Raw genomic sequence first — 25,798 nt, 5'->3', positions numbered from 1 at the left:
ACCATGGATACTCCCTGAGATTAACCTTGAGATAGAGTGGGTGGAGCCATCCTGGGCCTGGAATTCAGGGAGCAGACTAGGGGACTCTACCTGGACTATTGTGTTTCTAATCGACCCTCATGGATGGGGAAGAGGGTCAGCAAACAGGCTGGACCAGCGCCCAGGCCAGAGACACCTAGAGACCTGTCCCTTTAACTTTTTTTCCCCTCTTGTGTAAGATAGTTGGGTTGTATAATACAGTTTAATTGTTAAGAAACAGAGCCAATAGTCTGCCTCTGCCTCCTCAGTGCTGGAGTTACGGGTGTGCACCACTGCACCTAGCGAACCCCAATGAACTGTAAAAATCTGTTTTTAATATGGTATGGCTCAATCTTTGAACCTAGAGCTTTCCATTTACTGTAAACAAGACTGGTGTGTTTTGTTTTGTTTTTTTATTCAGCCCCCCCCCCCTTTTAATCCAAAGCTTTCTGTAAACAGGTCAAGAGGCTGACAGGGATTAAAGGAGGGACCTTGGGTAAAGGGTATTTGAGACAGACTGTGGGAGGGGGACAGGGAGGGACGGGGTAGGGGGAAAGGGAAGAGGAAGAGGAAGCAGAGGAGGAGGAGGAAGCAGAAGCGGGAGCTTTTGTATTTTTTCTGTGCCTTTTTCCTTCTGGGATGTTGTTGCCTGAGTAGGAAGGTCAGCTGGGTGCTTACTTGGCCTCTGTGAACTAGCAAGTTTTCACCTCCACCTGCCCCACCCCACCCCAAATCTGGCTCCTGAGTCGTCTTTGGTAAATGGAACGATTGGAATTTTGTTTTTAAAACAACAGAGGAAGGAAGGAGTGATAGCACCCTGTTTGGGCGAGGCGACTGTGAAGAATGAACCGGGGTGGGGTTGGGGGTGCTGAGTGTCTTTTCCTACTTGTTCTCAGGGTCACCTCCTTGCTTGTTGAGCTGTCCTGCCCCAGGCCCGCCCCCCAGCACTATGGCCAAACTCCTATCCTCACTTGGAGCCACAATATGATGCCCTCATTCAGGGGCTGGCATTTGCTTCCGGGGCTTTCCCAGAGAGGAAACCGAGGTACTCTAGAGATCCCAGTCAACCCTGACTCTAGACCCCAGACTCGGTCTGTACGAGCAGGTGTCAAGAGTTTTCAAGGGGGTGTAGCTCACTCACCTTCCGAACAGTGGTGGGGAGAAAGGAGTGGGAATTAAGACTTCGAGCTGTGTCATAGGTCAGGTCAGGTTGGGACCTGGTTGCTGTTTTGGTGACTGAGCGGCACGTGACCATTACCGTTCCAACACACAGACACAGGAAGACCTCACGTGGTTCTTTGTGAGGGACACCAGGAGCCACGGAGGCCCAAGTCTAAAGGCTTCCAATCAGCTGTGAACGCAAACACGCACAAAGCACTTAGGGCTTTATTGGGAACCAAAGACACAGCTTCTTTCCTAGTCAGCCCTCAGTGGTCAATGATCTCAATGTGGAACTGCAGATGAGTGGCCGTGATCACGCAGTGACCCCGCAGTAAAGAACAGGACTGGCAGTTGTGGTATTTCCAGTGGCCCTGAATGATGTAGATGGCACTGAGCACCTGGCAGTAGCGCCAGTGGACCCGCCACATCCGAATCAGAGACTGGAGCTTGACCACCGCTTGCTCTTCGTGTGAGTAGTCAAGCAGCATTTTTCTCCGCTTCTTCTCCAGGATCCGCCTGAGTATCAGCCGCCACCAGCACTGGATGATCCAGGCTCTGAGGGCTGCGTGGAGCAGTGTCCTGCGCACCAGGGTGCCACGCCACCAGGCCTGGAGCCGAATGGCTGCTCTCTTTTTGTTTTTTAACTTTTTCTAGACAGAGATAAGAGAGATTTACTCAGGGACCTTTTTTTTTTTTTTTTTGCTACCAACTTCCAGCATCATCACCTGTCTGGGCTGTCTTAACATTGGCTCTTCCTCAGAGTGTTTGGGGGGGGGGGAATCTAGCAGAACTCTGACAAGGAGCCAGGAGACCTGTTAAGGACCCCTCATCTCCCTCGCAGTGTCACACAGTTCCTCTCCTTTTCGTCCCCTGTATGCTGCTCTTGATCTCCTTGTGTGGAGGAGGGATGGCCTTAAATTTTTGTTCCTCCTGCATCTGTCTCCCAAGGGCTAGGATTACACGAGTGTACCTCCACTTTTGGCCCCTAGCATTCTTTGCTTGCCTATCTCACTGCTTGCTGCCTGGGCCAAGGTGTTCTGGGGATGAGAGGGGCTTTGCTAGTCACTCCACATCTTCAGGGCTCGCTGGTTTGGGAACATTTGCTATCCTAATGCATTTGCCTGTTTTTGTTTTTATTTTTTATTTTCTTTTGTCATTGACTCATGTCCCAGAACACACCATCTGATTGCTCTCTGCGATGATCATGCATTTTGATTTCATGATAGGGTTTGTAGCACTTCCTACGTATTCTACAACCAGCCTTTCTGTGTGTGTAGAACATTCTGCTTGACTCAGAGTACCCGTGTTGTTGACTTCTAGCCCCAAGCAGTTTTTGACAGGTTTCCCTCTTTCCAGCCACTAGGTCACAGTCAGATCCAGAGTCCAGGCTGAGAAGGAAATGGGAACTGAGCAGACACTGACTTGACTCTCGGTCATTTTAGACTCAGATGTGTACGAGGCAGGATCCCACAGCCCCGGGACACAGGTACAAAATGGTCTGGAGTTCCTAACTCACTTGGTTCTCTTACCTTTTGTTTCTTCTGCCTTTGGATAGTTTTCTCTTCATCTTCACATAAAAGGGCAACTAAACTGCTCTTGGACTGTCACCAAAATTAAATGAGAAATACATACATGAGTAAAAGCATTCTTTTCGATGGCGCTGTGCAAAACCACCCCATTGCTTTAGTATTCCCTCTTTTCCTTAGACGGGTGAAGTCCAAGATGATACTCACCCACACCCTTATTCTAATCACCTGCTAGATGTGGTCATGACCCTTACACAGACTGTAAGCACCATAGCCAACCTGCATCTAGATGGTTCATTAGCCTTGGCTTGCCTGCTTCCCAGTGTCTGGTACGAGTGATGTGGGGCAGCTGAGAGGGCAGGGATGGAATTAACCATGGCTTTTGTGGTATAGAATTAAAATATCTGCCTCAGACTCTCTACTTACACATTACATGTGCCCTACTTTCCCTCCTCTCTTAAGTCCTTTCTCCTCCCAGTGGTCCCTCTTTCTAGCTTCCTCACCTTGACAGGCCTTCCAAAGAAAACCACACAAACCTAAAAATTCAAGGTTAGGCTCTGCATATGAGGCAACATGCACCTGTCTTTCTGAGCCTGGGTTGCCTCACTCAGTAGAACACTTTCTATCTATTTATTTATTGGTTTCTCGGGACAGGGTTTCTCTGTTTAGCCTTGGCTGTCCTGGACTCACTTGTGGACCAGGTTGGCCTCGAGCTCACAAAGATCCACCTGCCTCTACTTCCCAAGTGCTGAGATTAAAGGTATGCGTCACCACGCCCAGCTAGAACACTTTCTAATTCCATCCATTTACCCATAAGTCTTATAATTTAACTTTTCTACAGTGGAATAACATTCAGTTCCCTGTATATGCAACATTTTCATTATCCATCGTCGGTTAGTGGGCATCTAGGCTGACTGCTTCCTAGCTAAGCTTCCAGGACAGCCAAGGCTACACAGAGAAACCCTGTCTCAAAAAACCAACCAACCAACCAACCAACCAAACAAGAATATTGATGACTATGGGTGTACAAGTATCTCTGTAAGTCAGAACTAGAAGTTCCAGTCTAGTGTTCATAATGCTCATAGAGTTTATGCATACTACTTGGGGAGAAAATTAATCCATAGTCTTGTCCAGCTGTGAACTCTGCAGGCTATAAAAACAACTGATCTGACTGGTACAAGAGTGGCACAAAGCCGGGAGTGGTGGCAGCGCACGCCTTTAATCCCAGCACTCGGGAGGCAGAGGCAGGTGGATCGCTGTGAGTTCGAGGCCAGCCTGGTCTACAAAGCGAGTTCAGGACAGCCAAGACTACACAGAGAGACCCTGTCTCAAAAATCCAAAAAAAAAAAAAAAAGTGGCACAAATATTATTATTGGAGTAACCCAACTACTTTCAGATTAGCTTTTAAGTCCATTCTACAAGAATGGAACCTGTGTCTGGCATTGTTGAACTCAGCAAGAGCCCAGGGAATGCTAGTTCCTAGGCCCTAGGGGAGAACCTAGTAATATTATTCTGCCAAATGGTCATGGTAATAAATGTCCCCCAAGCTCTTATTTTTATACCCATAGATTAGGGTAGCTTTCAATCTTTATTAAAGATGATTCTTTTTATAGTAGATGGAGATTAATACAGAGACCCAGAACCCATTGAGAAGGCATTTAAAGATCTATCACAAATAGGCACTAAGAACCAATAGATCCAATCTTTAAAAACTTTGGTGGTGCATGCCTGTAATCCCAGCACTCAGAGGCAGGCAGATCCCTGTGAGTTCGAGGCCAGCCTGGTCTACAAAACAAGTCCAGGACAGCCAAGGCTACCCAGAGAAACCCTGTCTTCAAAAACCAAAACAAAATCCTCTGCTGGGCTCATGCCTTTAATCTCAGCACTTGGGAGGCAGAGGCAGGTGGATCACTGTAAGTTTGAGGCCAGCATGGTCTTCAAAGTGAGTCTAGGACAGCCAAGGCTACACAGAGAAACCCTGTCTTTAAAAAAAGAAATAAAAACAAACAACCCAACAACAACAAAAAACAAAAAAAAAACTTAGAAATTCAGATGTTGCTTATTAAAAATTATCCCAAAAGATAAGAATTTCACAGGGGGCTGGCCAGGGTGGCTGGAAGAAAGACAGCCAAGCACCTGTCCTGGGTACCACTATGATGGATGAATGAGATGGGAAAGATGGAGTACATGGTGGAGAGAGGAAAGATAAAGAGAAGCCAAGAGGTTCATACACTGTGGGGAAAGGTGGACCTGGAGGCTTGACAGTAGTGAGGAACAGGCATAAATGAGGAGGCTGTGATGAGGTCCCTGCCCGGGCAGCCACCAAGGGCCATGTGGGGTCCATGGTCCTGCTGTAGCTGAGGTCGCTGTTGATGTCTGTGGCCTGAGTTACCACCAAAGGCCAAGTGGTCTGGGCTGCTACCAGAGACCATGTGGATATTTAAGGGCTGTGTTGTCACATGGGGACATGCTGATCTGAGTGGCCTGGGGCCATGGGGCCATCCTGGCCCATGCTGCTGCCCGGGGGCCTTGTCTGGGTCCTTGGTTCTATGGCTGCTGGGGTCTGTGTTGATGTCTCAGGTTCATTTTTACCACCAAAGGCCATGCAGATGTCCCTGGTCTGAGCTGCTGCCTGAGGCACTGTGACAAACTGGTGTTGCCCCTTCCCAGTCACCACATTCAGGAGAGGGGTCCCTGTCCCTAGTCTGCCTTGGGGTGACTTGGGCAAGAGAGAGAAGCCCTCCCCCACCTCATCCCTTGACACCTGTGGCAGGTGGGAGAGCTGGCGCTGAGGTCATGAGAGCTGCCCCTGTCCCTCACTGGCTGCAGCACTCAGGAGAGTGGCCCCTGCACCTTGTCTGGGCAGCACAGTAAAGCTGGCCTTGGTGGTAAAGGTGAGAGCGTGAGAGCGAGGGATTTGCCCCTGTCCCTTGCCAGCTGCGGCATTGGGTGAGCTAGCCTGGGCAGGGCTGGAGAGCTTGCCCTGGTGGTGCAGGCACAGGAGAGCTGCCGGGCTCACCAACTCAGCTACCTCCCAGGCCCAGATCCAGGGCTTTGAGTTGGCCCACCCCAACATCTACCCCATGTATGATCTGCTGGAGCATGTGGAAGGGCTGGTCCTACAGATCCAAAGCTGCAGGATCTCACAGGGCAATAACGGGGTGTCTGAGAAGAGAGCCTGTGAGGATCCAGTATTGCTGGGGTAGCAGAAGCCAGAGGTGTAGAAGCAGACCAATGGCTCATTGCAATGAACATTTGCAAGTAAAGATTTGTGAAGAAAAGGGTATACTGTAGGACACACTATAGCTTCTACCTCAAGGTTTTTTTTTTTTTTACTATCTTCTTTTCTTTTCTTTTAGGGAGAGCTTGCAAGAGCAAAGCGTGAATACAAAGGAATGGAAAGATGAGTGGAATTAAGGTGCATGGTTGAAATTCACAAAGAATCAATAAAAATATTTGTTGTTGTTGTTGTTGTTTTGTTTTTTGAGACAGGGCTTCTCTGTGTAGCCTTGGCTGTCCCGGACTCGCTTTGTAGACCAGGCTGGCCTCAAACAGAGATCCGCCTGCCTCTGCCTCCCGAGTGCTGGGATTACAGGTGTGCAGCACTGTGCCCAGATCAATAAAAAGGTTTTTAAAAAGAGGATTCCCCAGGGACAGCTGGGCTTGGTGGCAGACACCTGTAAGCCCAGCACTTTTGTGTTTCGGATTAGAATCACGCAGGTATCCGTTGCATCTGGAGTCTCTCACCGGATGTTTTCATTGTTTATCCGTGTTGCAGTACGCATCGGTACTTGATAATTTTCTATTGCTACATCATATTTCACTGCATGGACATGCCACATTCTATTCATATGCCCACCCTTTCATGGGCATTTGTACTATTTGATTTTAATCTTTGGGTTATTATGAATAATGCATCTATAAATATCCATGTACAATTTTTTTTTGTAAATAGCCTTTCTTGCTTTTGTGTGTGTGTGTGTGTGTGTGTGTGTGTGTGTGTGTGTTTTTTGAGACAGGGTTTTTCTGTGTAGTCTTGACTGTTCTGGACTCTTTTGTGGTCTAGGTTGGTCTGAACGCACAGAGATCCACCTGCCTCTGCCTCCCTGAGTGCTGGGATTACAGGTGTGTGCTACTGTGCCTGGCTTGGGAATAGCCTTTCATTTCTCTATACCCAGGGGCTCATGGTTAACTCTCTAATCACTGGGGAGCAGAGGCTTTGCTTTCCATAGGGATCAGCCATTTACATCTTCTGCTAGTGTGTGTGAGCTCTTAGTCTATATTCCTGTCAGCACTTGTTACTATCTGATGTTTTGATTAGTTATCCTACTGGGTGTGTAAGGGGTATCATTTTGAAGATTTTAGTATTATTTTTAGATTATCGGGGGAGGGGAGGAGGACGGAATGATTTGGGAGGTGTTAGGGGAAGGAGTGGGGAGTATATATAATTGAAAAACAAGGTATAAAATTCTCAAAGAATTAATAAAAATACTGTTTCTCCCTTCCCTCTTGTAACTCTGCTTTTTGTCATATATATATGTATTTAATCCCCGCCCCCAAGACAGGGTTTCTCTGTGTATCCTTGACTGTCCTGGACTCGCTTGGTAGACCAGGCTGGCCTCAAGCTCACAGTGATCCACCTGCCTCTGCCTCCCAAGTGCTGGCATTAAAGGAGTGTGCCACCACCGCCTGGCCATATATATATATATATAATTTTTTAAAAACTTAATGTTCTTATTAATTATTTTGGAATTTCACATAATCGCCCCAATCACATTCACTTCCTGGTCCACCCCCACTTTTGTAACCTCCCGCAAAATAAAAGAAGAAAAATAAAAAAATAAAATACCAAGTCCAATTTGTGTTGCTCATATACTCCCTGGAGCATGCTAACACTCCCAGTGGCCAGCCCCTTAAAGAAACTGAGTCCTGGGCTGGAGAGATGACTCAGAGCACTAGCTGGTCTTTCAGAGGTCCTGAGTTCAATTCCCAGCAACCACATGGTGGATCACAACCATCTACACTGAGATCTGGTGTCCTTTTCTGGCAGACAGGCACACACGCAGGCAGAACATAATAAATAAAAATCTGAGTGAGAGAGAGAGAGAGAGAGAGAGAGAGAGAGAGAGAGAGAGAGGAGAAACTGAGTCCCTCCCCCACCACACCCCTGTCAGAAGCCATAAACCATGAAGAGCTACACTTCTGTATCCTTATCACAAATTTTAAGGGTTCTCTTCAATGGCTTCCTGTCTAGACTTTGTGTGTGGGGGATGGGGAAGGGGTCATCCCAGAAGCCTTCTATGTCTATGAGTCTGCAGTCATCAATGCCACTGAAAAAGAAGCTTTCTTTGGTCGTCAGTGGCAGCACGGATCATGGGCTTGCTTCCACATGGTTCCGGTTACAGAAGACACTCTGGACATCAACATGGATTCAGGTGGCCACACAGACCATGGACACTCCCACGGCCTTCAGTGGTAACATGGACATTAACACGGTCCTTGGCCACAGCACAGACCATGGACACCATCATGGTCTGTGCCATGGACAGCAACACAACCCCCCCCCCACCCACAGCAAAGCGCATGCATTTTTATTTTTTATTTTATTTTTTATTTTTTATTTTTTGGTTTTTCGAGACAGGGTCTCTCTGTGTTAGCCTTGGCTGTCCTGGACTCTCTTTGTAGACCAGGCTGGCCTCGAACTCACAGCGATCCGCCCGCCTCTGCCTCCCGAGTGCTGGGATTAAAGGCGTGCGCCACCACGCCCGGCCGCGCATGCATTTTTAAACCTAGGTTCTGCATGCTTAGAAGAGAAGATGTATTTAAATTTTTTTGAGGCAAACTCTGCCTGTCCTGGAACTATCTACGTCGACCAGGCTGGCCTCAGACTCTCAGAGATTCATCTGTCTCTGCCCGTTGAGTACTGAGATTAAAGGCATCTAAAACACCTGATGTATTTTTTTTTTTAACATTTTTGAGATTAATGCTGATAAATATATTTTGTGTGCTTATTGGATATTTGTGTGTCTTAGGAGAAATGTTTGGTTTTTAGGTATTTTGCCTACTTTAATTTATTCATTGTATATTTTTTGAGGCATTAAAAGAATTTTAAAATACAGTAACACGGGGCCAGCGAGATTGCTAAGTGGGTAGAGGCACTCGCATACAGGGCTGGTGATCTGAGATTCATCCCTGAATCCACAAGGTGGCACTAGAGAACTGAGTCCCCAGCTCTGGAGGCTGTCCTCTGACCACAAGGAGGCAGGCTGTCAGTGGGCACCTGGCACACACCCACAGACGCCTAACAACGATAATAAACGATTAAATGATTAAAAATTAAGTTGCAATTAAGAATAAAAATTATATATATATATAATATTTATATTTATAGGAAATAAACACATTTAAAAAATAGCAGTGCCATCAAAGCACAGAAAGCAGACTTTAGAGCAATAGCTCCAAAAGCTATTTTGAGTAAGCAAGCGTTCCAAGCCAGGTGATGTGGCATTCACCTTTAATCCGGGTACTAGGGAGGCAGAGGCGGGCAGATTTGTGAGTTTCAAGGCCAGCCTGATCTACATAGCGAATGCCAGGATATCCAGAGCTGTATTGAGAGTCTGTCTTAAAAAACAACAACAAAAAGCATTCCTGGGCCACATTGGTCATCGAGTTATTACTGTTAGTCCCGGGTATGCCTTGTGCTTATAACCAACGTGTGCTGTGTCCTTCCGCCATGCCACTGGGTGAGACATTTTTGTGGCGAAGGTCAAGGACAAGACAAGATGGTTCCACCGTATCAGGTCTCTGTGCTCATCAAGTTCTGCGGACACTCCGCTCTGGTCCTCGGCATGGCCTACGGCGCCAAACGCTACAGTTCCCGAAAACCCGAGGCAGAGGAGGAGAGGAGCTGCAGAGGAAAAGAGCCGACATGAGCTGAACCGCATTGAGAAAGAGAACTGGCGGACGCACACGACGACAGCGTTCTCAGGTGAGGCGCTAGGGAGCTTGTCTTTAGTCACTGAGGATGAATAAAGCTTTGTTATGTGAAAAAAATTTTTTTTAAAATCACTTGTAGAGCAACTGAGCCAGGGATCTGCCCCCCCCCTTTTTTTTTCGAGACAGAGTTTCTCTGTGTAGCCTTGGCTGTCCTGGACTCGCGTTGGAGACCAGGCTGGCCTCGAACTCACAGAGATCCGCCTACCTCTGCCTCCCGAGTGCTGGGATTAAAGGCATGCGCCACCACACCCGGCTTCTTTGTCCCTTTTTAAAAATTAAAAATCTTTAAACATTTTTTTCAGACATGTGTATTATATTTACAGCTACTTGCCTTCTCTTTTCCCACCAACCCTCCCTGTGTCCTTCTACTTTGTTCTTTCTCAAATTCATGACTTCTTTTTCTTTGTTACATATGTATTTATATATATATATATTTGTCATATATTTATGAATATTTAATTCATATGAATTATGATGTGAATATATTAATAAATATGAATACGAATATATTCGTATGAATATGAATAATATGAATATATTAATAAATACAACATACTGAGGCCGTTTAGTGTTGCTTGTATGTATACTTTTTTTGGCTAAGCACTTAGTATTGGATAACCAATTAGGGAGCTTATGCCTGAGGAAGATGATTTTTCCCTCTCTGTCATTAATTTCCATAGCTTTTTGTCTAGAGATGGGCCTTGTGAGATTTTCCCTTAAAGCCACAATAGTCTGGGGACAGGGAAGAGTAGGCAGAAACAACAAAAGACAGCAACAGAGGTTGAGGCAGGAGAGGGGGGGACAAAGAGGAAGGAAGGAATCCTGCTGCAGAGATGCACCCCAGACTGCCCTTCTCAGTGTGGGAATGTGCCATTCGCAAACTGGACACATCCACAGGCTTGAGGGGGATTAGTCTATGGCGGTCCTCCCGGGCATCAGACTCCTCCCTCCTGTCAGGGTCAGCCTGTGGAGGTCCTCCCGGGCATCAGACTCCTCCCTCCTGTCAGGGTCAGCCTGTGGAGGTCCTCCCGGGCATCAGACTCCTCCCTCCTGTCAGGGTCAGCCTGTGGAGGTCCTCCCGGGCATCAGACTCCTCCCTCCTGTCAGGGTCAGCCTGTGAGGTCTTCCCAGGCATCAGACTCCTCCCTCTGTCAGGGTCAGCCTGTGGAGATCCTCTTGGGCATCAGACTCCTCCCTCCTGTCAGGGTCAGCCTGTGGAGATCCTCCCGGGCATCAGACTCCTCCCTCTGTCAGGGTCAGCCTGTGGAGATCCTCTTGGGCATCAGACTCCTCCCTCTGTCAGGGTCAGCCTGTGAGGTCTTCCCAGGCATCAGACTCCTCCCTCCTGTGGGCTGAGGTCAGGATTTCAGACCCAGTCAGGGTTTTTAACAGGACTCATTAGGACTCTTCCCATTGGAGTGTGATGAGGACTACCCAGGCCAGGGTCTTTTCAAAGATCAGGATCATGATATAAAGGGTACAGTGTCTGACCCAGCCGTATACAGAAGAGCGGTCTCAAGTTCGCCAAAAATTCCCTCACCAAGACACATTGACAGCATGCATTTCCACAGAGGCACACAGCAGGCACGCAGTGGCTCTCAGGAGAAGTCGATGAAGGCTCCAGTTAACAAGGGTCCTCTTCCATGAGATCTGCTGGGTGAGCATTTGTCAAGTGGATGGACGGTGTCCTTATGGCTTGTTTGGAAGTGCCTGAGAAACAGACCCTCCATGGTCATTGTCTTGGTGACTGTTCTGTTGCTGTGAAGAGACACCGTGGCCGTGGGCAACTCTTATAAAGGAAAGCATTTAGCTGGGGCTTCTTTACAGATTCAGAAGCTTATCCAATTATCCGCGTGGCAGGGAACATGGCGGCACGCAGGCAGACACGGTGCTGGAGAAATTGAGAGTTCGGCATCTGGATTCCCAGGCAGCAGGGAGAGACAGTGAACCTGGCACTGGCTTTTGAAACATCAAAGCCCACCCTTAGTAATATAACAGTAACCTTCCTCCAACCAGGAAGTCCCACCTACCCCAACAAGGCCACACCTCCTCCTCCTAATCCTTTCAAGTAGTGCCACTCCCTAAGCATTCAAAAACATGAGCTTATGGGGGCCTTTTTTTTTTTCCTGGTTTTTGAGACAGGGTTTCTTGTAGCCCTGGCTGTCCTGGACTTGGCTTTGTAGACCAGGCTGGCCTCGAACTCACAGAGATCTGCTTGCCACTGCCTTTCAAGTGCTGGGATTAAAGAGGGACCATTCTTATTCAAACTAGCACATTCATCGTTCATAATTTAGATCTGTGATCTATGAAACATTTGAGCATCAGTGTGCTTAAGATCACCTTACCCAGAGGCCTCTGGGTAAGATACAGGGACTGTATGAGCGTGCTGCCCTCCCCACCAGTCCCATGGGAGGCCCTCCAGGCAGTCCACAGCTGGTGTTCAGGGCTGGCCTTCGTCTGGTGAGCCTGGCAGGGAGGTGACAGGCCCAGCCTCGCTGCCACCTAGCCTAAGTCTTGACCCAGGGGCTCCAGCCAGGCTCATCAGAATTTTATCATGAGTTGTTATATACTAGACACAAGTTCATGATCTGATGTTGTGCCACTGTGAGACAGTTTCTTTCACTCTGTGGGTAGACTTCCTGAGAGGGTGTGACACACCAAGCACGAAAGACTTGAGCTTGGATCCCTACCACCTACATTAAAACAAAACAAAAAAAACAAAACCAAAACCAAAAAACAGTATGGTGGCACACACCTGCACTCCTGCTGCTGGGGAGGCAAAGCTTGGTAGATCCCAGGCGGTGTACATAGGAATAAAGTATGTCCTTTGGATATGTCCCCGGAAGCATGGTTCTGGGTCATATGGTAGTTCTATTTTTATTTTTTTTAAAGGCTCTTCCATATTGTTTCCCATATGGCTGTCCCAATTTCCCTCAACACCCTTGCCCACACTTTTCGTCCCTTGTCTTTTGGATGATAACCATCCTAACAGATGTCAGGTAGTGGTTCATTGTAGTTTTGATCTTTATTTCCCAGAAGGCTGGTGATGCTGACTACCTTTTCACGTACCTGTCGGCCAGCTATGTGTTTCCTCTGAGGGGGGAAAAATGTCTCTTTAGGTCTTTTGCCTACTTTTAACTTTCTTCCCCACACCCTGTCTGATTTTTAAAATCAGAAAGTGTGTGCCTACAACTTTTTCATTCACAGCTCACTTAGCCTGTTCAGTCTCTTGTGGTTCTGTATGTATTTTAGTTGGGATCTTTTTTTAAATGCTTAGAACTTTCCCATTATACTTTGAAATGTTGACTTAAAAAAAAACCCCTCTCAGTTTTAGAAATATTGTTTTAAGGGTGAAGTGTCACTTCAGGAACTTGAGAAAGAATTCTAATATTGTATAAAACTTAAAAAATAGAAAGAGCTGCAATAAAAGGCACACCAAGCAGTTAAATTTATCTCCTCACAGTTAAAACAAAATTGATGTTATTTAGTAAGGAGCAATTGAGTGTCTTGGCATCATTACAGATAAAAGTTTTTAAAAGCCTATGGAGGGTTTGCTGGGTTCATAACTAGGCTGACGGGCTCTTGCATGTAGCCTGCAGCCTGACAGAGGTATGAAAGGGGAATGAAATGTCTGCCACAGGACTGTGTTTGAATGCGTGTCCCCCAGCTGGTGGAGCTCTTTGGAAGGCTGTGGCGTGGGTCTTAGCTGGAGGTGGTAGGTCCATAGGGATGAGTCTTTGAAGGTGGTAGCCTGGCTCCTGATTCAGGTTGTTTTTTCTGCATCCTGTTTTGCGGGATGGAAGCAAGTTTCTAGCACACAGTCCCCCCTGCCAGGACCTGCCCTGCCCTGCCCTGCCCTGCCCTGCCCTGATGTACTAAAACGATGAGACCGAAAAATAAACCGTAAAATAGGGTCTCTTTCTCTCTCTATAGCCTAGACTGGTCTTGAACTTAAAATCCTCCTGTCTCTACCTCCTTAGTTCCAGGATTACAGGTATGCCACACCATGCCTGACTTTTTTTTTTTTTTAAGCTTTCTGGGGGAAAAATCATAACCTAAGCTGTATCTCCAATTACTGCAGTACAATATGTGCCCTGAGAAGCATCCGTTCAGTTTGAGACATCACTAGGGTAGCCTAGCATTCAGCTTTGTCTGTTTGACGGTCTAATTCATGACCAGTGTGGCCAGAAAGCTACATAGCTATACTAGATCAATGCTACCGTCTTTGAACTTGAATCAAAACTCAATGAGTGATAGCTCTGCTGAGGAAATAAACTGCAGCCATTTAACTGATATAGTATCAACATTTTTATTTTATTTTACATTTTCAGATAATTCAAGGCCACTCCTAGCTTCCTGTTTCCACCTCCCATATGCTAAGACTACAGACATGTGTATCTAGCTCAATATTTTATTATTACTACTATTACTGTTTTTTAATTTTTTATTTATTTTTATTTTATATGCATTGGTGTTTTGTCTGCATGTATGTCTGTGTGAAGATGTCAGATCTTGGAGTTACAGACAGTTGTGAGCTGCCATGTGGGTGCTGGGAATTGAACCCTGGTTCTCTGGGAGAGCAGTCAGTGCTCTTAACTGCTAAGCCATCTCTCCAGCCCTACTATTACTATTAAAACCTCACTATGTAGTTCTGGCTGTCCTGGAATTCACTATGTAGACTAGGCTGGCCTGGAACTCAGAGATCTGTCTACCTCTGCCTCCCAAGTGCTAGGATTAGAAGCATGCACCCCTATACCCACCTCTATTTTTGAATAATTTTTAGGGCGCAGAAAAAAATATTTTAATAAACTATTAGCCGTACAAAATATTTATAACATAGATAAAATATGTCACAGGGCATTTCTAGAATACAGCTTTATCTACAATATGAATTTTACCTTTACCAAAAAAAAAAAAAAAAATCCCTGTCTGGGTACCCTTTGTGCAGGAGACAGAAAGGTAAAGTCTTGGGTGTAGATTTTCCTGCCTGAATCAGTTTTTCCCTATGAGTCTCTAGGCTGTGTCAGAAAATGTACAGAATGCCAAAGATACTAGCATCACATTTGCATTTTCTTTGAAAGTAGCTATAACATAGACATCTCATTCTCTGGGTTTGGGAGGCAACTCAGTCCCCTCACAAGTATGAGGACCCGAACTCCCATAAATAAAAGCCAACTGTGGTGAGGTGTGCCTGCAACTCCAGTGATAATGAAACGGGAGGCGGAGATCATGCGTGCACTCACTCATACAAACAGACACAGACACACACAGACACAGACAGACACACACAGAGACACACACAAACACACACACAGACACACCCACCCAACCACAGACACACATACAGACAGAGACACACAGACACACACAGATGCTCACACACACACACACACACACACACAAATCCTAAAAGAAAAAACAGGGGCGAGGGAGATGGCTCAGTGGGTAAAACGCTCGAAGTTCAAGCCTGTGGACCAGAGCTTTGGCCACCAGCACACAGGCACATGAGGGTATGGAGGTGCATCTGTGACCCTAGTGCTGGGACAGCAGAGATGGGTGGGTCCCTGGAACTCACTGGCCAGTCTGTTTAGCCAGTGCATGAGCCTCACCTTCATGGAGAGACCCTGTCTCAAAAATATAAGGTGGAGTGATAAAGTTACCTAATGCCAGCCTCTTGCTTCGCACCTGCACACACAAATAAAAATGTAAGGACATAATGAAATAGCAATTCTTTATTTTAAAAAAAGGATTAGTAGCCAGGCAGGGTGGCCCACGCTTGTAATCCCAGAACTTGGGGAGGCAGTGGCAGGCGGATCTCTGTGAGTTCCAGGCCACCCTGGTCTACAAAGTGAGTCCAGGACAGCCAGAGCTGTTACATAGAGAAACCCTGTCTTGTAAAACCAAAATAATAATAATAATAATAATAATAATAATAATAATAATAATAATAGGTAGGGAGGGTGGGAATAGAAAGATAAGAGCAAGGGGATTACAATTGGGATATAATGTGAATAAGATAATAAAATAAATAAATCTAATAAAAATAATAGTAAATAAATTAAATTAAAATTAAATTTAAAAAAGGATGAGTGAGGTTGCTAGTGAGGTATATCATCCAGGAAGAACAAATGAGCATGGTCTGATTTGGAATACCTTCCCTTTTCTAAAAAGTCTTCATTATATTGGTGTAACTGAAGCTGAGAGTGTTTCTCATTTCTCTCTGTGTTGTGATAAAAATAGCACTTACACAGTTTTAAAGAGTGTTATCATAGAGCAGCTAAATAGTAAAAATCAGCCGCACATGGTGGCATACATCTTTAATCCCAGCTCTCAGGGAGGCAGAGGCAGGTGGATCTCTGAGTTCAAGGCCATCCTGTCTATAAAGTCCAGGATAGCAAAGGCTACACAGAGAAACCCTGTCTAGGAAAAAAAAAAAAAAAACAAAACGCCCCCCCCCAAATTAATGACTAAGTATGTACACTGAGTTTTTTAGAGGCCGAATCATTAAGAAGAAACTTTCATAAAAAGAAAAAAAATTAAATTTTCTTGCTTTAAAAAAGTTAGTATATAATGTAATTCATTATATTATGGCACACTATGGTGTTATTTTTTTTCAGTGTGTGTGTGTGTGTGTGTGTGTAGAGATTAGAGGATTTGCAGGAATCAGTTCTTTCCTTCTACCCATGTGAGTCTTGGGATTAAACTTGGGTTGTGAAGCTTGCCAGCAAATGCCTTTACCCGATGAACCATCTCACGGGCCTCAGGTTGAGGTATAAAGAACTTTGCTGGATCAATAGTTAGACTAGCATCTTGGTCAGAAAGAACACGAAAAGTGGTACAGCCTGGCCTCGGTGAGGAGGGCTCTGATAGCTTTAGGTCAACAAGGCCCATGAAGGTATGAAGAGCTATCAACCGAATCCTGCAAATCTCCACATGGACAAGGTGTGTAAATCTGGCAGGAGACAATCTCTGGACCTTCAGTGTTCTGAGGTACGGTAAACACAACGTGCAGTGGCTCTGTGCAGTTTGTCTTTTCTCAGTACCCTTATACGCTTCTGCCTTTCAAGGCTTGTACTCTGGATTCCCCTCTTCTTTGCACCCTTCAACACCCCCCACTCCCACATACTCCCCCCCCCATCCCCCCCACCCCCCCCCATCCCCCCCCCCCCCGCCACATAATGGAGTTCGCCTCAGAGCAAGTTTGTTACTTTTCTTTTAACATGACAAAACACTGTGAACAAGGCAACTTACATATATATATATATATATATATATATATATATATATATATATATATTTTAAAAAAGCATTTAATTTGAGGACTTGTGGTTCCAGAGGGCTAGAGTCCATTAACTTGGTAGAGAGCATGGTGGCCGAAGGCAGGCCTGGCACTGGAGCAGTAGCCGAGAGCTCATACCTGACCCACAAGTGTGTGGCAGAGAGAGCTAACTGGGAAATCTGAAACCTCAAAGCCTGCCCCCAGTGGCACCTCTCCTCCAACAAAGCCACACCTCCCCATCCTTCCCAAACAGTTCCACCACCTGGGGACTAAGCATTCCAGTCTGTGAGCCTATGAGAGCCAGTCTCATCCAAACCACAATATTGGGTTGGAGAATCCACAGCCTCGCCTCACTTCCTGTTTCTCTCCCTGCTTCCTGTTTGTGGCAGAAGATGAGATTTTTCAGCTTCCAGCTTGTCACGATGTCTGCCGCTTGCTGCTACGCTTCCCCCATGCCGTGGTAAACTCCTTATCCCTCTGGAACTGTAAGCCCAAATAAACTCTTTCTTCTAGAAGTGACTTGGGGACATTGTGTTTTATCACAACAGAAAAGTAACTAATATAGTGGCCATCATTGTGATCTTATTCTATGGTATTTTCATCATTCAAAACAAAAACAAAAGCCACCACCAACAAAACCCCTGTGGCAGCCACTTCTTTCCCGCTGACGCTAGCAGCTACTGGTTTATTTATAACTCTATAATTTCCCTCGCTTGGGCCTTTTATATAAATTTTATATAATTCTGCAATATGTGCCCTTTTTTTTCCTTTCACTTAACATAATGTTTTCAAAGTCTGGAACTTCTTCAGTTTTTCACATGTATTCTCTGTCTTCCTCCCGGTGTGAAAGTGTACGTGTGCCACACGTTTTCTAAGAATTTTGTGCAGTGCATTTTGGTCACATCCACTCCCTCACTCCTCCTAGGTCCTTTCAGCGGACTTGCTGTGTCCTTCGCCACCTCCAGGTACTATTGATGCTGCCTATATGCTCTCAGATGTGCAGCCGTCACTGGAGGGCAGTTAACTCTCCAGCCCCTCCCTTCCCCCTAGCAGGTGACAACTGTCAATAGCTCTTTAGCTAGAGGTGGGACTCCATGCTGGCCCCCCACCCCAGATGCTGGACTCTTGTCTGGTACAGGTTTTTTTGCATGGTGTCTTAGCTGCTGTGAACTCACACGTGCAACTGCTCTGCTGTGTTCAGAAACACTGCTTACTGCTTGACATCTATTACCTCTGGGTCTTACAATTCTCCTGCCCCTGCTTCTGCAGTCATCCCTGAGCCTTGGGAGGAGGGGCTATGCCCTTTTCACTTGTGAGTTTCTGTGTGAATTGCTTTCCACTGCAAGAAAGCAGCTTCTCTGATGAGGGTTGATAGATGCACCGATCTAGGGGGTGTAACAACAAGCTACCAGGAGTCAGTTTAACTCCATGTCCGTTTAGTGGAGTGGTAGCGGTGGGGTCTCCTGTAGGGCCTATGGCTTGCCTAGCCACGAGTCCATGGCCCCGGCAATGGTGCCAGATATGGGTGTTAACTTGTGAAGTGGGCCTTAAGTTCAGTAAGAAAGAGGGCGGTTGCTCACACAATACGCGTGCACTCGTGGCGCCTCCCGGCAGACCAGTCGTTGTTGTATCTCACAGGGTTCACAGCTAGGGCAGATTGATGATTCCTACTTTTCTCCTCCCAGCACCCTGAAGGCTAGGCAGTGTCAGCCTGACACCTCTGTGTCCTATGACTCAAGGTGTTTGGCATCTTTAGCCACAGGGTCTTAACCACCAAGTTATGGAGGTAACCAGGAGCACTGGCAATATCCTGCGACATCTGGGGTCCATGGGACTCATTTGCCAACAGCTTCAAAAGATGCAACACATTCTCAGCTTCGGGCTTTTGTTATCCTGTTGCGTCTACGAGGGCAATTCTCCTCTATAATAAGGTCATTCTATTTAAACTCTTTATATGTGTACGTATTTTTAGAGAGCTTCTACAACAGTAGGCTTCCATATGCCTTTTTTCAAAATGTCTGTAGTGTTAGTTGCCCCTCCTGTATTATCTCCTCTGTCTCCTCTTTCCTCTAGTATGGCCTCCCAGGGAATAACCTGTGGGAGTCAGTTCTCTTCTTCCAACGCGTGGATTCTGGGAGTTGAGCTCAGATCAGGCTTAGAGGCAAGTGCGCTTACCCACTGAGCCACACCCCAGCCCACTCCCCATACCCACTTTTTGACAAGGTTTCACCATGTAGCCCAGGTTTGGCCTGCCTGACTCAGCTTTGTAAACACTGGGACCAGAGGCACGATACCACATCACCACATCTGGCTTCCATTTAGGTCTCTGAGGAACTGACAAACTCTTTCCTCCCAACTGACAAGACTTTTAACTCATCTGGTGCCCAGTGGTAAAACAAGACAGAGGGCTAGGCTCATTCAAAGGTGGAAAGAGGGGGCCATTGGGATGAAAAAAATAGAAAAATACAGAGAGACAAGAGCAGGAGAGTGGCGCAGCTGAGAGCAAGCCATTGGTTAGGTCTGTCTCTGAGGAGTTCCAATTAGACTTTACAAGAGCTTCGCCTACTGCCTAAGAATCAGCAAGGGCCAGATAAGATATTGGGCCTAATGTTGCTCAGTCTCTCTTCATAAAAAGCCTTGCTGTACAAGCTGTAATATTCTGACCTCTCTCCTAGAAGGGGGGGACGCAAGAAAATGACAATAAATCAGAGGCTGTACTACTTCTGTGCTATGAGGAGGTGCTCATAAGTGCTTACACCAAGTGCTTTTGGCGTGAGAAGCTCAGTCCCTTTTCATTCCCGACTTCAAAAGACAGGCATGGTCCCTGGGTTGCGTAATGGGATACCCGGCTCTGCGTTTCCTGGTTTGGAGGTGGCAGGCCCTGAGGTGATGGAAAAGGTCTTCCCCCTTCGAAGAGGAAAAGGGATAGAGTCTGAACCCCTGGAGCAGGGGTGTCCCTGTAGCATGACAATCACAGAGACTCACAAGACCAGGTCAGGTATTTATTTAGGCGTTGAAGCCAATTCTTTGTGCTGCAGGCCTTTAGATGGATAGGATTTCAATGTGGAACTCTGGCTGCTTGGAAACAACTTTATATTGAACCTGCAAAATGTCATCCTTCTGGAAGGTAAGGCAGCTATCCAGGGACTGGACCACACAGAGCGTGTTGCATATCTTACTGAAATACCGACGGCACTGCAACATGCGAACCCAGGCCTGGAGCCTGACAGCCGCCTCTTCCTCGATGACATATATCCTCAGCAGGACCAGCCGCCTTTTAAGAATGTGCTTGTACAGGACGCTCCTCCACCAGCACTGAATCACCCAGGCACTGAGGGCAGCAACCAGCAGACTTTGCCTCACCAGGAATCCGCGCCACAAGGCCTGGATCTTATTGGCTGCTTCGTTCTTTTTTTGGTAGCATAGTAGTTTTGCATGATGGCGCTAACCAGGCAAAGGATAGGATGCTCAGTGGATGGGGATACAGGAGAGATAGGTAGAGTCTTTTGTCTCCACCTCTGGTTCATTCATGGCTATGGCTATAGCTACTCATCTAAGCCACAGTGGCCTCCTCTATAAAGTGAGGTACATTTGTGTTGTGGTGTTCACAGGGGACTCGGGGAAAGACTTTCTGACCCTGAAGACCTCATGAGGTCCTTATAAGGACCAGGGACCATTACAAACAAAGTCTCAGTTCTGAACCAGCCCACAATTCTGCTCGGTACTCCCTTTCACCTCTCTCAGTCATGCCTGCCCATGGCAACACTTGCATCTCCTACTTCCCACTGCTCTGTGACTCACCTTCCTGCGTCCCGTGCACAGACCACTCAGGATAGGGAGGGGGTTTGAAGAACAAGAGAGCACTACTGAGCCAATTGTGTGGGAGTGAAGATGGCACCTCCATGTCTACAAACCCTGAGGTCAAGGTTCCGGGGACTGTGATTCACTTATGGTCCTGGGTTGCACCTACCTTCCGTTGCATCCTTTTCTCATGTAGATGAAGTTCAAGGTTAGACTTCTGCAATTAAAATGGGGAGTCATAGGTAAAAGCCAGCACCCCCTGGAAAACTCCCAGATGCCCAATCCCCAGTCTTCTCAGGGTTCCCTAGAGTAGCTTGGGACTTCCCTCTGCCAAGTAGCACACCCCCTCCCTCCGCCTGTGCCCCGCAACCCTAGCCCAGTGTGAATACCACAGTCTTACACAACATTGAGAGCCCATGGTGGAGAACAGGGGCTCAGGTGATCATTCCCCCTTGGTTGCTGCTCATTCAACGCCAGCAGGCCCAGGATGGCTGATGGGAGAGATGGCCGTGATGTCATAAGGGCAACTGTGACCCAGAGACCAGACTGTCTTCTCCAGTATCACAGGTATTGGATAGAGAAGAAACATCTTTCTGTTTCTAGCCGGGGATGGGCTGGAGTTCTTAGGGTGTAAATATGTCCTATGCCAGGGATGAGCATGATTTGGCTACATTGGGGACATTCTGTCATTGGCCACGGAGGACAGTAGCTCGTGTTGTGACAAGAAGATACATGTGCCTCTTCCCCTCCTATTCTCTGCCTTTCCCTTGGGATGATGGGAAACTCCTTCTTTTGATGGGTGCAGAATATGTGGAGTGTCTTATTCATCTGTTTATTGCTGTGGAAAAACACTTGGGAATTTTTAAAGGAGGAGGAAAGATTTAAAAAAAAATTTTTTTTTGAGACAGGGTATCTCTGTGTTAGCCTTGGCTGTCCTGGACTCGCTTTGTAGACCAGGCTCGCCTTGAACTCACAGTGATCCACCTGCCTCTGCCTCCCAAGTGCTGGGATTAAAGGCGTGTACCACCACTGCCTGGCTAGATTTCTTTTAAAAAACTCTCAAGTGATGTATTTTATTTCATGTGTGTGAGTGTTTTGCCTGCATGTATGTCTGAGTGGCACACATGTGCCTGGTGCCTGTGGATGTCAGAAGAAGGCACCGAGTTCCCTGGCACTGGAGTTAAAGATGCTTGTAAACTCCCACGTAGGTGCTGGGAATCAAACCTGGGTCCTCTGAGAGAGCAGTAAGTGCTCTTAACTGCTGAGTTATGCACTGGCTAGTTTTATGTCACCTGGACACAAACTACAATCAATTGAGGAGGGAGCCTCAGTTGAGAAAATGCCTCCATAAGATTAGGCTGCAGGCAAGTCTGTGGGGCACTTTCTTAGTAATTGATATAGGAGGAGCTCAGCCTATGGTGGGTGGTGCCATCCCTGGGCTGGTGGGCCTGGGCTCTATAAGATATAAAAGTATCTTTTACTCACCTGCTGTAATTGTTTCCGAAGCTTACTGCCTTTGTCTGCTACCCTAGGCCTAGTCCTGGAAGCTTCTAACCTCTGTACAATCTAATCTAGGCCTAGAATGTTTTCAGCCTCTGAGACTTACTGCTGAATACGCTCACCCTTTCTAGTTCTTTCTGAAACTCTTGCTGGCTGGTTCAACTCAGTCGTCTGGCTCAAACTCCTCTCCAAGCTGACTGATTCAATCTGGCTTCTCTCTCAGCCTGACTGAATTGCTGTGCTTGGCCTCAGACTATCTCTAGCAATCTGTTCGAATCTTCTGGCTCCTTCTCATTCTCTGGCTCTGTCTTCACCCGTGTGTAGCTTATTCTTCCTTCAACCTGTCTCTGTGTTATTGGGATAATCTCTTGTGTACTGAGCAAAGGGTGTCTGTGTATTTGATTCCTGTACCAGCAGAGAGCTGAGCACAAACTGGACTTTATAATTGTTATTTTAAAAAAGGAATGTATTTATTTCTATTTTTTATGTACATCGGTGTTTTGACTGCAGGCATGTCTGTGTGGGGTGTCAGATCCCCTGGAACAGAAGTTATAGTTATGAGCTGCCATGTGGGTGCTGGGAATCGAACCCCAGTCCTCTAGAAGAGTAGCCAGTGCTCTTAACTGCTGAGCCATCTCTCCAGCACCTGGTGTTATTATTCATATGAGGCGTCACCTGTCTCAGTTTTTTGTAAACATCGTCTACATCTCCTTCTGATTGGTTTAATAAAGAGCTGAATGGCCTATAGCAGAGCAGGAGAGAACAGGCGGGACACCCGACAGAGGTAGGAACTCTGGGAAAGGATCAGGCAAGGGAATTGGTCAACTAGATGCAGAGAAGAAACAGTGCCCTGGGCCTGAGAGAGTGAGAGGTAACAGATCACACGGCACAACATAGATTATGAAAGCCAGGCTCTATTTATTTATTTATTTATTTATTTTGAGACAGGATTTCTCTATGTAGCCTTGGCTGCCCTGGACTCATTTCGCAGACCACGCTGGCCTCGAACTCACAATGATCCCACCTGCCTCTGCCTCCCAAGTGCTGGGATTAAAGGCGTGATGGCTCAAGCTTTCATGTTAATAAAAGGTCTCTATGCTATTACTTGGGCAGCTGGCGGGTTGTGACAGTGGGCTGATTCGGTATAGCTGTCCCAGTAAAACTGCCTCCTCTCCCTCTCTCTGTGCTGCTCTCTCTTAAGTAGCCTCTCTTTCCTGTCTGTGCTCATGAGAGTTGGGCATCTCCTATTCTGTCGAGTCTTTTCCTCATTCGCCACTTTGTCTGTCACTCAATTAGACATCACTTTCAAACATGCGTTTCCTTCTACAAACTAACTTTACCATCGCTGTTTGGTGCTCTTGCTTTTCTCTCTCTCTCTCTCTCTCTCTCTTCCACCCTTGCATGGTGGCCAAGAGCTGCTCCCAACGAACCTACATTTATATACTTTAACTTGCCTTGCATGAGAAGCAGTCCAGCGTGCTCATTCCTGCCACTCCTCCTTAGTGCCTCACTTTTTTTTTTTAATTATAGGAAAAGGGAGGAATGTTAGTTCACAAGCCAATCCATTACCTGGCTTCTAGGTTGCCTAGCAACGTGACTCATCACCTGTCACCTAGAGGGGCACTGGATAAAATATCAACCACTTATCAGCTATCCTCACTCTCTTAGTTTTCTTTCTCTCTCTCTTCTCTCTCTTCTCTTTCTCTTCTCTCTCTCTCTCTCTCTCTCTCTCTCTCTCTCTCTCTCTCTCTCCTCTCTCTTACTTTGCTCTCTCTCCTCCTTCCCTGTCTGTCTCTCTCTCCCTCTGTCTATCTGTCTGTCTCTCCCTCCACCTATGCTCTTCCACTGTCTATTTCTCTCCCTCACCCCTGCCGCTGCCTCCATACAATAAACTTCTTTGTAGCAGATCTGTTGTGTGACCTCTATATGTATATATTACAACAGCATTTCAGCCAGATCACACAGACCTAGGTCTTTGGATGTGATCAAAGCAGCTATGTTGCTGGATTAAAATCCCTCTACAATAAGAAAGCAGGCGGAGCAAGTCATGATGAGCAAGCCAGTAAGCAGCATCCCTTTGTGGCCTCAGCATTAACTCCTGCCTCCAGGTTCCTGTCATGTTTGAGTTCCTGTCCTGGCTTTCTTAATGATGAATGTGATATGGAAGCATAAGCCAAGCCTTTCCTCTCCAACGTGCTTTTGGCATGGTGTTTTATTGCAGCAACAGCAACCCTAACTAAGAAATTGGTACCAGGATAGAGGGGGCATTGCTGTGACAGACCTGACCATGTTGTTTTTGGGAGGATTGTGGAAGGACTTCGGAACTTTGAGTAGAAAAGCCATTGAGTGTTGAGAGCTCAGTGAGCTGGTCTGTAGGAGCTTGGAAGACTGAGTTAGTTCAGTGACCCGGAGTCAGGTGTGATTAACAAGAGACCAGCACCATTGACGTGAAACCTTTGCATCCCTGGGGCGTTTGATGCCGGTCATCTGGAGCTGACCAGCAGTGGTGATGAAGAAGAGACCAGCATCACTGAGGTGAAATCTTCTGGGAAGTGTTTCCTGAGCGTCAGCATACAGACTATGTGTTCCATAGGCAGTCAAGGTTTTACCTCACACGGGCAGCAGAACTTGGTAGTATGAGTCACCCAGATGGTACTGGATTTAAAGGAATTAAGGGGTTACAGAGAGCAGCTGAGGACTTGGCACTGTGAGGGGCCAGGAGAAGCCATTGGAAAAGATGCAGCTTCAGCGGGCAGTTGAAGGCCCAGGAGTGAAGGGGTCATAGAGAAAAGTTGAGGATTGGCACTATGAAGAGAGCCCAGAAGAGGCTATTGGTGAAAGTGCAGCCCAACTGTAGCAGGAGCTTCCAATGTTTGAGATGCCAGTACCATTGCATAACCACCAAGAACAGCAACAGCAGTGCAGTGGAGCCAACCCGGGCCTAGAAGACCAATTGTGTGTGCTGTAGAGGGTGGAGCCAGGGAAGTGGCCCAAGCCCTTTGGAGGAGCCCAGAAGATGGTGAGTGGATCTCAGACATTGGACATTGAGTTATTTACACAGTTAGACTTTGGTTTTGCTTTGCTTTGATTGTGTTTGTGTCCTGGTTCTATCTTCTTGAGATAAGAAAGTATTTCAAGGCATTGCTCATTCTCTTTTGACTTAGGCCAGGTTGGGCCCCTGCCCAGGCAACCTTGGTCTGACTCTCCCTCACTCCTGCACCAGGTGGTCTGTCAGTTAGTGCAGGCCATGTGACTTATGTGACAATGACCTTTGATGGCTATGTGTGGGCCACTCTCTAATTTATCCTTTTCTATTTTTCTTTTCTTTTCTTTTCTTTTCTTTTCTTTTCTTTTCTTTTCTATTTTTCAAATCAGTTTTTAAGTTGACATCCACAACAATGGGCTTCATGAAGGCATGTTCATATAGTCATGTTGTTATGCCCAAATTTTTGGGGGACTCCCGGAACAGACCACCCAAGAGCCGAGTCCAAATGCAACAGCAAGGAAGTCTTTAATG

At 46.6% G+C, this 25,798-nt stretch overlaps 1 protein-coding gene and 1 long non-coding RNA gene across 3 annotated transcripts; one reads left to right on the top strand and one right to left on the bottom strand.

Annotated features, from left to right (window-relative positions):
- Positions 1-1,352: 1,352 nt before the first annotated feature.
- Positions 1,353-21,275, bottom strand: IQCF2 (IQ motif containing F2). Of its 2 annotated transcripts, XM_084752321.1 has the most exons (4): positions 21,182-21,275; positions 20,951-20,998; positions 2,709-2,780; positions 1,353-1,829 (listed from the first exon to the last, which is right to left on the bottom strand). In XM_084752321.1, the coding sequence occupies exons 1-4, from the start codon at positions 21,197-21,199 to the stop codon at positions 1,446-1,448; spliced, it is 522 nt and encodes a 173-aa protein (XP_084608447.1). In that variant the 5' UTR covers positions 21,200-21,275; the 3' UTR covers positions 1,353-1,445. The 2 variants fall into 2 exon arrangements, with proteins under 2 accessions (XP_084608447.1, XP_084608448.1); XM_084752322.1 differs by lacking the exons at positions 1,353-1,829; positions 2,709-2,780 and adding an exon at positions 19,976-20,424.
- LOC311580638 lies at positions 1,576-6,169 on the top strand. The gene is made up of 2 exons (XR_014773534.1): positions 1,576-1,655; positions 6,071-6,169. It is a non-coding gene; the product is annotated as an uncharacterized lncRNA (long non-coding RNA).
- Positions 21,276-25,798: the final 4,523 nt, after the last annotated feature.

Source organism: Acomys minous (genome assembly GCF_964271855.1).
Source record: "Acomys minous genome assembly, chromosome: 13".
In the NCBI taxonomy this organism is placed as follows: domain Eukaryota; kingdom Metazoa; phylum Chordata; class Mammalia; order Rodentia; family Muridae; genus Acomys; species Acomys minous.
This window is presented reverse-complemented; position numbering and strand designations above follow the sequence as displayed.